The sequence below is a fragment of the Trachurus japonicus genome, chromosome 18 (genome assembly GCF_045865225.1).
Source record: "Trachurus japonicus isolate A0001 chromosome 18, Traja_1.0".
Taxonomy (NCBI): Eukaryota; Metazoa; Chordata; class Actinopteri; order Carangiformes; family Carangidae; genus Trachurus; species Trachurus japonicus.
The window spans coordinates 6,265,404-6,282,224 of NC_140924.1; the positions used below are offsets into that span (position 1 = coordinate 6,265,404).

Below are 16,821 nucleotides of genomic sequence, written 5' to 3' on the forward strand. Positions count from 1 at the left end.
ACACAGTCTGTCCAACAGCCCCACCTTCACTAAGTGTGTGTGTGTGTGTGTGCGTGTGTGTGTGTGTGTGTGTGTGTGTGTGTGTGTGTGTGTGTGTGTGTGTGCATCTCGTATCAACAATATAAGAAACTTTTCAGGTTGTTTCAGCTCCGTGGAGAATAAAGTCTGTGAGGTCGTCGTTGCTTCCAAATGTTCAGGTTTCATTTTAATCGTCGCCACAAAGTGAATTAACATCTTTTTGTTCTTGTTGTTTTAACTTTATTAAAAACTAAAAAAAAATGAACTCTCTGCATCTATAAAACCACAAAATCAGACTCTGGACTCTGTGTTTTTGTAGAGCTGCAACAATCAATAGATACATCGCACAATAATCGATTATTAAATTAACCGTTAACTATTTAGATAATCTAATAATAATAATTGGTTTGGGTAAGAAAGAAAAAAAGTCTAAATTCTCTGATTTCAGCTTCTCAAATGTGAATATTTCTTGTTTCTTTCATTCATTCATTCATTTTTGATTTATTTCATTCATGGTATGTACATTCTCACATAGTTGCACATATACATTGTGTACACATTTTCACCATGAATGGAAAGGAGCAGGATGAAGAAAAAACTTATAGTACCTGCCCCTCTCTGTTGTTACAAATTTCATTGGCTTACTTCAACACCAATATTATTCTCTGTTTCAAAAATATTAAAGATGATGAAACATAGTAATGACAAAAAAAACAACAAAATAACGGTAAACACCACTCATCTATCTATCTTTTTCTTTTTTCCTTTCTTTTTCTCTTTCTCCTTCTTCTTTTTTGTAGATACTTATCTTTTCTTTTTTAAACATTTTCTTAAACTGAGACATACTTGTACAACTTTTCAGTTCCTTGCTTTGTGAATGCCATAGTTTTACACCTGCAACAGAAATACACATTTGTTTTAAGCTTATAGCCTTGCAAATGTATACGTTTGTTTAAAATCAAGCTTCAGTCTGTTTCAGTCCTCTTCCTCCAATTTAAACAAGCTTTCTAAATGTTCTAGTAATGATCTGTTCTTTGCTTTAAACATTATTTTTAGGGTCTGTAATTCTATTATATCAGCCATTTTCAACAAACCTGCAGAAATAAAAAATCTATTTGAGGGATCTCTATTACCTGCCTTGTGGATTACTCTTACTGCTCTTTTTTGTAGTAGAAACAGAGGAGCGATGTTACTTACATAAGTGTTGTAACACTTATGTCTATCTATCTATCTAAACTATTTAGATAGTCTAATAATTGGTTTGGGTAAGAAAGAAAAAAATTCCAAATTCTCTGATTTCAGCTTCTCAAATGTGAATATTTCTGGTTTCTTTGTTCCTTTATCACAAAAAACTCAGTATTTCTTTGGTTTGTGGACAAAACAAGACATTAGAGGACGTCGTCTTGTGGTTTGGGAAACACTGATTGACATTTTTTAAACATTTTATCGACCAAACAACTAATCGATTACCATACTTTCCGCTACTTTTTTCCAGCTCTCGTCTCTGCACCGCAACACAAACACGCTCCGTAACCCGCAATCTTTTGTTCATGACGGTTGATTGAGACTACACAAACACACACGCCATAACATCGTATATGTTATGCAGGGCCGTTGCTAGGAATTCTGGGCCCCCTTAAAGAATACTAAAGTGGGCCCCTCCCCCTAACTTTTCCTTTTTTTTTCTTAGACTACGTATGTATTATCATTTTTTATTTAGCCTTCTTTGTTTTGATGCTAATGCAGCATTACACTGCAAAAACTCAAGTATCTGAGCAAGAATATTTGTCTTATTTCTAGTCAAAATGTAATTTCTAGTCAAAACAAATCTCATTATACTTAAAATAAGACACATCATATTAAAAGTAGCTTGTTTTTAGACACTTTTTACTTCTTTCAAGCAGATTTTCACTTGGAATAAGTAGAAAAATCTGATAGTGGAGCAAGTTTTTCTTCCTTATTACAAGCACAAAAACATGCTTTCACTGGCAGATTTTTCTACTTATCTCAAGTGAAAATGTGTTTGAAACAAGTGAAATGATCTAAAAAACAAGTTAATTTTTAGGTGATGAGTCTTATTTTAAGTGGAAAGAGATTAGTTTTGACTAGAAATGAGACATTTTGACAAGAAATAAGACAAATATTCTTGGAAAGATTTTGAGTTTTTGCAGTGCAAGTGCAGCCTATACAGTACATGTATTTTCTTTTCAAATTTAGCTGGTGCGGTTTATACTCAGGTGCGCTCTATAGACCGGAAAGTACGGATTTCACAGATTAATCGATAATGAAAATAATCGTTAGATGCAGCCCTAGTGTTTTGACCTCTGTGGGCCACCATACTGTATCATGGACCTGAAATAAAAACCCACATGGGACTTTTTCCATTAGAACACAACAACCAAAGTTCCTCTCAGTCCTGATTTCAGGTGGGTTTTTTTGTTCTGTTTTTGTTTCCACTCTCTAAACTTTTTGCTCTCACGCCCTCGAGCGTTTTCCCGCCGAGCTGTCGTTTCCCCGTCTGTCGCTTTTCTGTCATTTGTCGCCACAAACGTCGGCTTCAGGAGGTGAATTTTACATGACGCTAAAGTCTCTCTGTGTGTGGTTGAACATCATGAATTTAACAGGACGGTTTATTAAAGAGTGTGTGTGTGTGCGTCCCCCTCACATATGCTTTCTTTTGCTTTCTCAGTGTGTGTGTGTATATATGTGTGTGTGTGTGTGTGTGTGTGTGTCCTCTCTTTCCACCTCCCTCTTCCCATCCTCCCCCGTGTGTGTGTGAGAGATCCCTCCCCCCTTTATATCTGTGTCATTACACCAAGCGGGTGTGCGATGGTTTCTCTTTGTTGCCGCTCCAACTTGGCACCGGCGCAGTCACTGTCGAGGGGAGAGTGTGTGTTTTTAAGAGTGTGTGTGTGTGTGTGTGTGTGTGTGTGTGTGTGTGTGTTTAAATATGTGTGTGTGTGTGTGTGTGTTGTCGCAGGTACAAGTAGGACAGCAGGCAGGCAGGGAGGAACAACGACTTCGCCGAGATGAAACAAACGTGAAGTTTTTTTTTCTTTTTCTTTTTTGAAATCTAAAACGGTGGTGAATATTCATACGGGAGATCCAGAACAAAAACAGGACGCTGACACTTTTTAATTTGTTCTTTTGTTTTTCTTTTCTTCAACTTTTCATTTCGCTAATCACAAAACGAGGTCAGATTTACCCCCGCCATTCAAACTGATTCAGGAAATATGCACGAATCTGCATTAAATTGTCACTTTCAACCTTTAAGATGAAGTTTTGATTGAATAAATCCAACTTAAAGGGACAACGAGGAGTTTCTATTTGGTTATGAAAAAGTCTCACGTTAATGTGGATGAATCTCCGCTACCACTTGTTAATGGCTCCAGTTTCTATAAATCTATGGTTTTGTCTCTATGGTTATTTTGTTATTATTACTGGTGGTGGAAATGCTGGGCGAGCCGACCAGCGTTTCTTTACTTTCGGTTTCGTGGCGAGTCATGAGAATAACGCAGCTGAATCTCCATTTATGGTGGGAACTACGACAGTATGTGATCGTCTTCCAACCTCTGACTTTAATTCTTGATGAATGAAAACATGAGTCTGTCTTGCGCCCAGGGCCGGCCCTAGGATGTTGGTGGCCCCCTAAACAAGGTTTTTGTTTGTGGCCCTGCACTCTAAGCGCAAACACCAAATCACTGGTTAAAACTGAATACAGACGTGTTTATGCCCTCTGAGGTTTGAGGCCATTTTCTCCACTTTTACATATTTTCTTAAATATATCTTTTTAAGATACTTGCAGATGTAACAATACTCAAGTGTTTTATGTCTAAATATTAGAACCTCTGCTGTAAGCACACTGAGGCCAGTTTGTCCTAGAACACTGTATAAAGAAATAATTTAGGACAAATGCTGGAAATTTGAGGTCTGCTTTTTGAAAAATGTCCAATCCCTTGTGAAAACACTCCTTCAGTCATGAGAATGAACTGTTTTGGTGCTTGAAATATGATATGAATACAGTAATAGATACGTGTAGAAAACAAGTCTAAAATGAAATTTTGTAAGATTGCTTTTTGAGCACAAATGTTGTCATTCTGCCATTCTATTTTCACCAAATGTCTCAAATGTGAGATAAAAGAAGCTGAATATTGACTTCACATTACATATAAAGCTCATAGCTGCACGTGCAGACCTCAGGATGTTTAAATGACTTGATGAACCCCGGTACCTTTCTGATCATGTGGCCCCCCACCTAACGGCTGTGGCCCTAAACAACCGCATAGAGGGTTTATGCCAGGGGCCGGCCCTGCTTGCGCCGGTCAAAGAATTTCACGGTGCGCGGAGGCTCATAAATGTAGTGTGAAAACGCTTAGCTTTTCCAAAACTCCTCGTTGTCCCTTTAAGATAAAGTTTTGATTGAATAAATCCAACTTAAAGTCCAAATACAAGCTTCCTTTCAGTCGTGTCACATGGTTTTCATCCGTCCATATATATGCATGGTAACAGTTGAAGTCTGGGGCCCTTTAGTTAAAGCTTGTGACTAATTCAGCTAATTCATCCTTGTGTCCGTCCTCGTCCTCGTCCCTGCTCAGCTCTGATCGTCAGTGAAAGGACGGCGCCTTCAAAATGTTTAATCCTGTTACATTAAAGTGGAACGAGTCGAGGATTAAAGTCACTCTGGTCTGAGATCAGCCGATGACGCGTTTTGAAACACCAACATGGGATTAAGTTGTTGAATTGTCGAATGAAGTCGAGCATCAAGTTCAAAATACTTTTTCATTACCGATAGTTTATTTAATCTATCAAACAGACTCTGGTGGTCTGAGGATGAGGCGCTGAGCAAAACGTGGTCCCTGTTACCATGATTACCAACTTACGGTTGAGCCAGCGCAATAATTTAGAACGGCAATTTGACCAGAACGTCTTTAAAGGTGTCCGATAACCCAATCAGAACTCTTCTTGAGTTCAATCCTCAAGAAACCGTCAATGTTCAGGAGCTGCATTTAAAGACTGTTGGATCTACCCATTGGAAAAGGAAGAAACCTTCGAAGTCCTTCATGACCCACAATGTATCCCAACATTCATTGCGTGGTGGTAATAAAAGCAAACGAGTTGGACAGAGAACCGAAAGGATGAAGCTTTTAAAACCAAAGGCCTTAAAAATCCTGAAAGGTTTTGTTGTGTTGAACCCAACGGTAAACGTCCAGAACGACTCCTGATGAGCGTCAACAATCCTCCATTGATCGGACCGTCTCATTTCTCTGTTGGCCTTCAGGGCTTCGATTCTGTACACTACATCCTCTTAAAGGTTGGGTTAGAGATCTTATTCTGGATCATATTTTACTAATCTGCTAGAAATCCTCTTAACACCCAATTACAACTGAGTAAATCAGGGATGCAAACGGCTCAGGACCAAAAAAGAGAGGAATTGTCTGGCGTGGGGGGGGGGGGTGCTCACCATTAACAAATGATTACATTACAATATCATGGAAAAGTCAATTTCCAGTAGTTCAACCCCAACCAAGTATTGATTGATTGATTATAGATGGACATAGTTTTCAGAAGGCCAACATTTCTATATTAAAAATGCTTTAAAATTTAAATTTTGGAGATACTGAATTTGAGGTCTTCACTGATTGTTAGTCATAATTATTACTATTAAAATAAACTGAATAAATAAAGACATGGGATGTTTCATTCAGTGTGTAATGGACATATAGGCCTATATAATGTGTTAGTTTCACTTTTTGAATTGAACACATTCTACATCGCGGAGGCGACGTCTTTCCACTCAGGGCTTCCTTCACCTCTGAAACGGGGCAGAGCTCCGTGGGAACACCTGCCTGACACAGCAACGTAGGGAACCGTGCATGTCCGCGGCCACAGCTCCACGGATGGGAAGGGGGGAAAAACGGCGTCGCCGTCGCACCGACTGCACGCGGATACGCGCCGCTTTGGGTAACGAGCGCGCATGTCGCGCGTCTACATGGGAGGTAGGCTGTTCACAGTATAATCAGAGACCATGAATGAGTTCGCCTCAGTTTCACGTGATTGTCACTGTCAGCCTGTTAGAAAAACATTTTACTGACCCCAGCTGAGACGCTGAGACCCCCCCTCTCAAAACAAAAACTCTTCGGATCTGAACGATTCACACAAGTCACCTAATTGGTCATGAAAAAAGCGAGTTTCGCTTTTCGGCGCGCTGTTTGCATCACTGGTAAATAAAGGCTTTTTCACAAAAATGAAAAAAATCACTTGCCTGGGGAACGAACACGCCTCAAAAAACACCATCCAATCACGTACAATGTCATGTTGTAGTAAATTGGATCGCGATGTGTTAATCAAGCTGTCACTCCCTCCTAGTCTTCACCTACGGAAAAGTCACACTCCAGTCTGGTGGGTTTCAATAGCTCTGGCAATGCCCGTTGGGTGTCTTCACCCACGTCCATGGAAAAGTGAAGGCGTGACTTCTGACAGAAGTCTGATGAAAGGGGACTCTTGACTTGTGTATTTTCAAAATGTGGCCTGATAGAACCAATTTTCCAGGATCTCCAACCCTACCTTTAAGGACATCGGGTCAACGACTCGTCTCTACGACCCAACACGAGATTTTAACCAGTCGCTAGAACTGAAGATTTTCAGATCTGAGAGGTCCGACGCCCAGCTCAAAGTATTTGATATGAAACCGAAGTTAAAGTTCCAGTGTGTAAAATGTAAAACCGTGACATCCAGCGTTCAGATTCTGGTTTGCAGCGCTCACTCACTCTTAAAGTGACGGTGGCCTCCAAGGACAAATCAACAAACATGGCGGCGCAAGATGGCGACACTCTTCTAAAGCAAGACCCTTGTTATAAGAAGAATTATAAGGCTACGAAAACCAAACAAATTTTATTTTATAGCGATTATAAACTCATACAAATATATTCAAGGCAGGGCCGTTGTCTAGGGGAGAAAGGTGATGATAATTCTAGGGGCCCAGCGCCCAGCAGGGCCCACAAAAAACCCCAGTAGTCTAATCTTTGTATGACTGAATTATTCTGCATAAGACCCTGACTAATACTCATAGTAATTCTGAATTAGCATCAAAACTAAGTAGCCTAAATAAAAAATGATAATACATACGTAGTCTAAGAAAAAAAACAGGAAAAGTTAGGGGTTAGGGGCCCACTTTAGTATTAGTTCCACAAGCTCGACTGAACAGGCTGAGGAACTCTTTTGTCCCTCAGTCTGTCAAACTGTTAAATCAGAGTTTGGTCTCTAAATAGACCCTAAAGTTCATGTACAGACTGAGCACTGGGTGTTGCACCAAAGACACTTTGTAATGTTGGATTTATGTTGTGAATGGAGTTAGGAGGTAGTTTGTGTTTTTCTTTAAATGCGACTTTTGAGGGTAACATTTATGCTTTCTGTAAATGTATGTTTTTTGTATTTTGTTATTATTTGTGTGAAACTTTGGATGTCATTGGGACGCAAGACAAATTTCAGAGTGATCTGACAATAAAGTATAATCTTATCTTATCTTAGTATTCTTTAAGGGGGCCCAGAATTCCTAGCAATGGCCCTGATTCAAGGCCATAAACCTTGACAATTATTACGAACTGGGACTTCAAATCCTGATTCCGACACATTTTCTACGTCGACTCATGGACAGATGTTGTTCTGTATATTAGAAGTTAAAGTTAACTTGTGTGTGTTTAAGGTTCAGGGAGCGACCGAGCTGAAGGTTTCTGTGGTGTTTTTGAGTCACTCAAACATGCGATTTGATTTGTTTTTCCCTTCATGTTCATGTTGTTGTGGTCGTCTTCACTCCGACAGTAGAAGTCAGCGTTCCCGTTGTGTCGCTCGCCGCTCCGAGCTCCTCTTTGTTTTGGGATTATGTGTCTTATCCTCTGAGGGGAGAGGGGGGGAGTTCATCACGTCTCAGATTTGTCACTGGGGTGCATGCAGGGTCTTTTCTTTCTTTCTTTCTTTCTGCTGCTGCTTCGTCAGGAATTAAACTTAATCTGTCGTTTTCTTTAAGAGCAAGAGGACGAACTCGGACCGGATGGACGAGAGAGGGAGCAGAGCGTCACGAGGGTGAAAGGGGAAAACGCCAGAGTAAGCGTCCTCGTCGGTGACGCTAAGCTAAGCTAAGAAAATGACAGGAGAGTCAACTAAATAAATAGATAAATAAATAAATAAAAAGAAGTTTTAATCGTCGAGATGCAGCGGCAAGACGACGGGACGGCAGAGAGTCTTCAAACAAACAAACAAACAAACATGTGGAAGATGAGACGCAAACAGACAGAACGACCACCAGAGTTTTCACCTGTTTGTTCGTCAGATTTCTGCACATTTACAATAAATATAGTTTAAGTTACATTGTTTCAGTTTATAAAAACAAGTATTTAAAACCCTCCTAATCTGTTCACTTCCTTCATCCTTCCTTTCTTTCTTTCTTTCTCCCTTCCTTCTTTCCACAAACCTTTTTCCCTTGCCTCCCTCCCTTCCTTCCTTCCTTCCCTTCGTCCTTACTTCTTCCTTCTTTTTTGACCCAATCTGTTCCCTCCCTCCATCTATCTTTCCTTCCTTTTCCCTTCCTTCTTTCCTCCCATCGTTCCCTTTGTCCTTCCTTCCTTCTTTCCCTTCGTCCTTCCTTCCTTCTATCCCTTTATCCTTCCTTCCTTCTTTCTTTCCCTTTATCCTTCCTTCCTTCCTTCATCCTTCCTCCCATCGTTCCCTTTGTCCTTCTTTCCCTTCGTCCTTCCTGCCTTCCTTCCTTCTTTATTTCCCCTTATCCGTCCTTCCTTCATTCTTTCCCTTTGTCCTTCCTTCCTTCTATCCCTTTATCCTTCCTTCTTTCTTTCCCTTCGTCCTTCCTTCCTTCTATCCTTCCTTCCCTCTTTCCCTTCATCCTTCCTGCCTTCCTTCCTTTCTTTCCCTTCGTTCGTCCTTCCTTCCTTCTATCCCTTTATCCTTCCTTCCTTCTTTCCCTTCGTCCTTCCTTCCTTCTTTCTATCCCTTTATCCTTCCTTCCTTCTTTCCCTTCGTCCTTCCTTCCTTCTATCCCTTTATCCTTCCTTCCTTCTTTCCCTTCGTCCTTCCTTCCTTCTTTCTATCCCTTTATCCTTCCTTCCTTCTTTCCCTTCGTCCTTCCTTCCTTCTATCCCTTTATCCTTCCTTCTTTCTTTCCCTTCGTCCTTCCTTCTATCCCTTTATCCTTCCTTCTTTCCCTTCCTTCCTTCCTTCTTTCCCTTCGTCCTTCCTTCTATCCCTTTATCCTTCCCTCCTTCTTTCCCTTCGTCCTTCTATCCCTTTGTCCTTCCTTCCTTCTTTCATTCCCTTCGTCCTTCCTTCCTTCTATCCTTTTATCCTTCCTTCTTTCCCTTCGTCCTTCTATCCCTTTGTCCTTCCTTCTTTCCCTTCATCCTTCCTTCCTTCTATCCCTTTATCCTTCCTTCTTTCTTTCTTTCCCTTCGTCCTTCCTTCCTTCCTTCCATCCTTCCTTCCTTCCTTGACCCAGGAGAACAGCAGTTAAACAAACAACATTCACATTTTCTCTCAGTTTAATCATCGACAACCTCCAAATAAATATTAATCAATCAACTCGTCTCTAAAAAAACAACAACTCCTCATCGGCTCAGTGCAACTAACTGAAGGTTTTGTCACATGAAACTTTTCAACATTTATCCAGAAAAAAGAAGAAGAAAAAAAAAACATTCAAACATTCAAATATGTAAATGAGTTTTTCATGGATGGAAGCAGAAAAAAAAAAAAAAACAACCTAGAGATGAAGTTTGAAACGTTTAAGGACCAAACGTCTCCAGAGGAAAAAGGAGTTTCCTGTTCAGCTGAATCAGCACAACTCTGTGTGTGTGTGTGTGTGTGACAGCAGCTTAAGTCGCTTTGTTGACGTCTCGACACACACACACACACAGACACGCGGAGCGGCCTGGGGGTGTGTGAGCGGGAGGATGCTCATTGTACTCACACATTAATAGAAATCCACAGCGGCAAAGCCTGAGGGCCACACACACACACACACACACACACACACACACACACGGTCGTCGTTGCTGATGCAGCAGAAGTAAAATGTCGTTGTGGTTGAAAAGTTTTCTCACTTTTTTTCTACATTTACAGCATCTTTGGTCACTTTTTTATTATTTTTTTTACATACACACTATTTGTCCTCCATTCAGCTGTGGTGGAAAACAAAAAATCTAAAAACCAAAAAAATACAAAACAAAAACAATAATATGTTGAAAAATACAGTTGATAATTTGTATAAATAAAGTTTTGATTGTTTGAATGTTCAGTGATTCACTCTCTTAACTCCGGCTGCTCTTCACCTGAGCTCTGCTGCTCTTCTTCTTCGCTCTGGGCCTGGGCGGTAGTTTGGAGGAGGAGGGGGCGGGGCTTAACTCAGTTAGCGTTTCCATGACAACCAACGGGAAGGTTTCAGGAAACTCGGTCACCTGAAACACGGACGAACAGACCATCATCAATAATTATTATTACTAATTGATATAGGACGAATCTCCTTGTTGTTTACATTCTACTTCCGGGTAGAAAACCAGTATGAGATCAATAGTGACGGACGAGAGTTTAGCTATATATCATATTTTTCAGTAAATTTCCAGAAAATTTCCAGAAACTTTCCACGGGAAATTAAGCTGGGGAATTTAGGAAATATTCCAAATTGTAAACTTTCCATGGGAATTTATGGGAATTATGGAAATGTATGGGAATTATTGGGAATTTATGGGAATTAACTGGAAATTGGGGGTAATTAATGGATTTGGATCATATCCAAACATAAATGTAAATATTTTGTTTTGTCATACGCATACATCCATGCAAAATAATATAATTAAAAAACATTTCAACAGATTTATTTGTGAGTAGAACTTTATCAAGTTTTAATTCTTGTATGAACAATCATTTATTTTACTGAACCACAAAAACAGGAATGTTGAGTAAAATTTTACTCACCCTCACCAATCAATTTAGTAAATTTTGGATTTATTCCCATATATTCTCGTTAATTCCCATATATTCCAATTAATTCCCATGGAAAGTTTACAACTTAGAAAATTCCTGGAATTTTGCAACCCTAGTTTTGTGTTGCTGTGTGTTGTATTTATTCAGTTTGGGGGAATCACAGTGTCTAGAAAGCATCAGTGGCTGCAGCTGACAGGGACAGCTAACGGTAGCTAAGCTAACGGCAGCAGCTAAGCTAACGGCGGTAGCTAAGCTAACAGCAGGACGTCAGCTGTTAAAACCCTCCCGTTGTGGGACACGACATGAAACTACTCCAGTTAGTTCAGTCATGTTGTAACTCAGATATCCGCTGGAGAAAATATTTTTTCATGGAGCGTTTATTGAGTCACTGAGTTATTAAAGTTAAACAGGTAGCTAACCGTTAGCCCGGCTAATCTCTGTATCCATGACTAATTACAATAATGTGCACACGTAAATAGTAATGTTTGTCCAATCATTGGTTTTATAAACTTTACAAACATCAGATTAGTCTAAACGGTGATATAGTGACATGAAAAATTAGATATATATAGCGAAACTCTCGTCCGTCACTATTGTTCTCATGCTGGTTTTCTACCAGGAAGTAGTTGTAAACAACAAGGAGATTCGTCCTATAAAACCTTGCGAGACGCTGGACGTGCTGCTGCTTACGGGGACGAAGGCCTGGTTGTCACGGAGACAGGCGTCCTGCAGCTCGCAGCGCAGCGCGGTCACGTGGCCGCGGTGGGCGGCGACTTCCTGCTCCAACCAGTCGATCCGGGAGGCGCAGGAGTGACAGACCTGAGAGACGACGGAGAGGAGAGTCTGTGGAGAGGGAGAGAAGATGGAGAGAGAGAAAGAAGAGGGAGAGAGGGAGAGATAGAAGAGGGAGAGAGAAAAGAGGGAGGGAGGGAGAGAGAGAAGAGGGAGGGAGGGAGGGAGAAAAAGAGGGAGAGATGGAGGGAGGGAAAGAAGAGGGAGGGAGGGAAGAGGGAGGGAGGGAGAGAAGAGGGAGAGAGAAAAGAGGGAGGGAAAGAAGAGGGAGGGAGGGGGAGAAAAGGGAGGGAGGGAAAGAAGAGGGAGAGAGAAAAGAGAGATAGAGGGAGGGAGAGGGGAGAGAGGGAGGGAGGGAAAGAAGAGGGAGAGAGAAAAGAGAGAGAGAGGGAGGGAGGGAAAGAAGAGGGAGGGAGAAAGGAGGGGGGGGAGGAGGGAGAGAGGGAGGGAAAGAAGAGGGAGGGAGGGAGGGAGGGAGGGAGGGAGAAAAGAAAGAGGGAGGGAGGGAGGGAGGGAGGGAGGGAGAAAAGAGAGAGGGAGGGAGGAAAGGAAGGGGGCGGGGGGGAGAGGGAGGGAGGGAAGGGGGAGAGAGAGGGGGGAGGGAAAGAAGAGGGAGAGAGAAAAGAGGGAGGGAGGGAGATGAAGAAAGGGGAGGGAGGGAAAGAGAAAAGAGATAGAGAGGGAGAGAGAGGGAGAAGAGGGGGGAGGGAAAGAAGAGGGAGAGAGAAAAGAGGGAGGGAGGGAGGGAAAGAAGAGGGAGAGAGAAAAGAGGGAGGGAGGGAGGGAAAGGGAGAAAAGAGAGACGATGTGGTTGAGAGAGCGAACCAATGGAGTGATGGAGGAAAGAAGTGAAGGAAGTGAAGGAAGTGAAGGACAAGAACCTGGCAGGCCGCCACCTCTGGATCTCCCATGATGCTCTCTGCTCCACTCAGCTCCAGCTGCTGTTGCTTCGGCAACAGCAACGACAGGGGGCGGGGCCGAGCCGAGAGCGAGGGCCGCGATTGGACGAGAGTTTCCCTGACCTGAGGAACGACAGTATGACATCATCACCACACAGTATGACATCACCACCACACAGTATGACATCATCACACGATTATGGAGTGTGTTTTCTACGCAAGAGTGTGAGTGTGTGTGTGTGTGTGTGTGTGTGAGTGTGTGTGTGTGTGTGTGTGTGTGTGTGTGTGTGTGTGTGTGTGTGTGTGTGTCACCTCCTTGTAGCTCGTCTCCGCTGCCTTCATGTAGCTGATCAGCTGATCTCTACGTCTGCAACAGAATCAACACATGAAGACTTTTTTTTTTTTTTACAACTTTATTGACAAATCCCAGGACAGAATCAGCTGTTCATTTTACCACCAGACCACAGACTCATCAATCAATAGATAAATAGATATGAGTTATAAGTTGTGTTATAGAACGAATCTCCTTGTTGTTTACAACTACTTCCTGGTAGAAAACCAGCATGAGAACAATAGTGACGGACGAGAGTTTCACTATATTTATCTACTTTTTCATGTCACTATATCACCGTTTAGACTAATCTGATGTTTGTAAAGTTTATGAAACCAATGATTGGACAAACATTACTATTTACGTGTGCACGTTTTTGTAATTAGTCATGGTTATCATAGATTAGCCGGGCTAACGGTTAGCTACCTGTTTAACTTTAATAACTCAGTGACTCAATAAACGCTCCATGAAAAAATATTTTCTCCAGTGGATATCTGAGTTCCAACATGACTGAGCTAACTGGAGTAGTTTCATGTCGTGTCCCACAACGGGAGGGTTTTAACAGCTGACGTCCTGCTGTTAGCTTAGCTACCGCCGTTAGCTTAGCTACTGCCATTAGCTTAGCTACCGTTAGCTTAGCTACCGTTAGCTTAGCTACCGTTAGCTGTCCCTGTCAGCTGAGCCACTGATGCTTTCTAGACACTGTGATTCCCCCAAACTGAATAAATACAACACATAGCAACACAAAACACACACACAGAAATAGTAATGTTTCTTCAATCATTTCAGATTTGTCTAAACGGTGATAGGGCGTGAAAAATATGATACATATAGCTAAACTCTCGTTCGTTACTATTGATCTCATTCAGATTACGTGCTGGTTTTCTACCAGGAAGTAGAATGTAAACAACAAGGAGATTCGGTCTATTGTTGGATCTATTTTCAGTGGCGGACCACTCCACACCTGTCTCTGTGTGTCTGTGTGTGTGTGTGTGTGTGTGTGTGTGTGTGTCGTTACCTAGCAACCCCCCTCAGCTCCTCCTCCGCTCGCTGCAGTCTCTCCTCCAGCTGCTTCTTCTCCTTCTGGACGCCCGACAGGTATTTACCCAGAATCCTCAGCGAGCGCTCCTTCAGCCTCGCCTGGTGCCGCGCCTCCGCCAGCGCCGCCTGTTGTTGTTGTTGTTGTTGCTGTGGTTGTTGTTGTGGTTGTTGTTGTGCGTCTGCCCGGCGCTGCAGCTGCAGCGACAGCAGCTGATTGGTCTGTTCCTGGATCAGAGTCTGAGCCTCCTGCTCTCGGCTCAGAGCCTCACGCAGCTCCACACACACACTGTGGAAACGCTGCACACACACGCACACACACACACACACACACACACACACACACACACACACACACACACACACACACACACACAGTTAATCACATAAACAGCAGCTCAGGTGTGTGTGTTGATCTCTTTAGCCCCGTTTCCACTACGCGGTACGGTACGGGTCGGTGCGCTTATTTCAGCGTTTCCACTACAATGACTTTTCATCCAGCTTTTATTAATTACACTTCCTTATTGCCCATAAAACCATCATTAACACAACCATTACTTTACAGCCTTACATATATGTATATGACTATATAGAGAGATAAAGATTAGTAATCATATGTTAGAATAAATCTATATGTATATAAATATAATAATATATTAGAATAAATCCAGTTAAATAACTCATAAATTAACTTACTGTATATATTATAATGACTAGATAACTTGATAGATAAATTCAAGTAATAATGACTAGATAACTTGATAGATAATTTATGAATAAGGGGTGGGAGTAAATAAGTTTTACTTCTTCCCACTCCTTTTCGGATATGAAACAAACAAATAAACAAACAAAACAAAACAAAACAAAACAAAAAAAATCGAATTACCTTTATTTTTCAATTATTTTCTTTTATTTTTTTATTATATATATATATATATATATTTCTTTTTTTGTTCATATGTTGTTTTTGCAAAGTTTTTATATGTTATGTCTGTCCATTTCTGTATTATGTTTTATTTCTTTTAACATGTCCGAAATAAACTTAAACTAACTAACTAACTAACCCACACGCCTAAAAGTAATGGTACCCGTTACCATGTTTGTAACCCTTCTGGTTGGGGTACCTAACCTAGCACACAGGACCGGTTCCCTTGGGGAGGAGCCGAAGCACTGTGAGCTGGTGATTGGTCGAGCATATGGCGTCATCGCGCAGCGTGACGGACATCTGAAGCACAACAACACAACCGGACCGCGAGCCAGTGGCTAGTGTCCTAGCCTGCCCTACACTAACAATGGCACATAAAATAAAAAGAGGAGTAAAGCAATATGTATAGCGGCAATATATATTTAAGCATCAAAGATGTTCAATCAAACCCACATAGTTTGAAACAACATTCAAAACACACAGCCAGTGTCACAACTAAGCATATAAAGTCCGCTAGCTTAATGCTAACGTATAATGTAAAACACCATAGACAGGCTAACAGAAATTAGCATCGCTATCGTCGTAAAGCAGCAGTAAAGCTGCTAAAAACTGTTTTAATTCTGGCTTTAGCGCTGTTAACATGTCACAGTTTAATCCAGAGTCTGTGGTCAGTTTATAACGCTTCATCTCGGGGGATCCTGCACGCTTTTGAGGTTTACCGCTGGCTGGTTAAATTCTTTTTAGGAGATTAATGTTGGTCTCATTGATGAAATTTAACAACTGTGGCAGTGGCATTAGTTTGTTTGAATGAAAAGTGAGCAGGACTGCTTCTGGGCTACGGACTGAAATCACCACATTTACGTAAATAAATAAATGTTTTACAATGAACCGATCAGTCTAATACATTTTATTTTGTTGTTACTGTACATGGCAAAGATTATTACCACTTTATGACTTAAAATTGGTCTGTATTGGGAGTCCTCGCCACTCAATCGCTCTGGTCGGCAGTCGTCGGGGCGATGTGTTTCACTCCGCCTACCCCTGAAGGTCCTTTATACAATAGAAACGCAAAGCTGCATATCCGACCCGAACCGTACCTGTACCGATGGAAACGAGGCTTATGATGCTGATCAGCTGGAATATGGACAAGAATATGAAGAAAAGGAGGAAGAAGAAGAAAAAGAAAGAAAGAACGCAAGAAGAAGAATGGGAGGAAGAAGGAGAAAGAAAAAGAAGAACAAAATGAGGAAGAAGAAGGAGAAGAGTTGTGTGTGTGTGTGTGTGTGTGTGTGTGTGTGTATGTGTGTGTGTGTGTGTGTGTGTCTGACCGTGCTGTGTGTGTCCTCTCTCTCTCTCCGTAGTCCTCTCTTCAGATTGGCCGCCTCCAGCCTCAGGCTCCTCCTCTCCACCTCGGCCGAGTGCAGCCGCTGGCTGAAGAGCAGGAAGTGCTGCTGCAGCGTCGACACCACGGCCTGACGGGGTCACGGGTCAGGAGGAGGAAAAGAAGAAGAAGATTTCTTTTTTGATTTTTACAACCACACTTTATTTACCAATCACAGGACATTATCAGCTGTTCCTTCTACCCAACTACAGACTTATCTATTTATTTACAACCCACACCAATAAACACACATACATACATACACACAAACAACCCCAAAACAATCAATCAACCCATAAATAAATAAATAAATAAATAGATACTCTGTCAGTTTTTCGGCACACTGGTAAAAGCAAGTTCATTGTTTGACACAGCACACAGGACATTGTTGTGACACCAAATGTCAGAGAAGCTTCCCAGGTCTCCCATCAATCTATAACAACCTCAAAGC

The 16,821-nt window shown here is 41.6% G+C and overlaps 1 protein-coding gene across 1 annotated transcript in view; it reads right to left on the reverse strand.

The window, feature by feature from the left end:
- Nucleotides 1–10,034: 10,034 nt before the first annotated feature.
- ccdc171 (coiled-coil domain containing 171) overlaps nt 10,035–16,821 on the reverse strand; it is a 30,948-nt gene continuing 24,161 nt past the window's right edge. Inside the window, exons 15-20 of the mRNA XM_085759854.1 lie at nt 16,328–16,461; nt 14,045–14,386; nt 13,008–13,062; nt 12,678–12,818; nt 11,695–11,847; nt 10,035–10,478 (exon numbers count right to left, since the gene is read on the reverse strand). Of these exons, the coding sequence (XP_085615980.1) occupies nt 10,332–10,478; nt 11,695–11,847; nt 12,678–12,818; nt 13,008–13,062; nt 14,045–14,386; nt 16,328–16,461 (972 nt within the window). The 3' untranslated portion in view covers nt 10,035–10,331. The remainder of the gene's footprint in view (nt 10,479–11,694; nt 11,848–12,677; nt 12,819–13,007; nt 13,063–14,044; nt 14,387–16,327; nt 16,462–16,821) is intronic.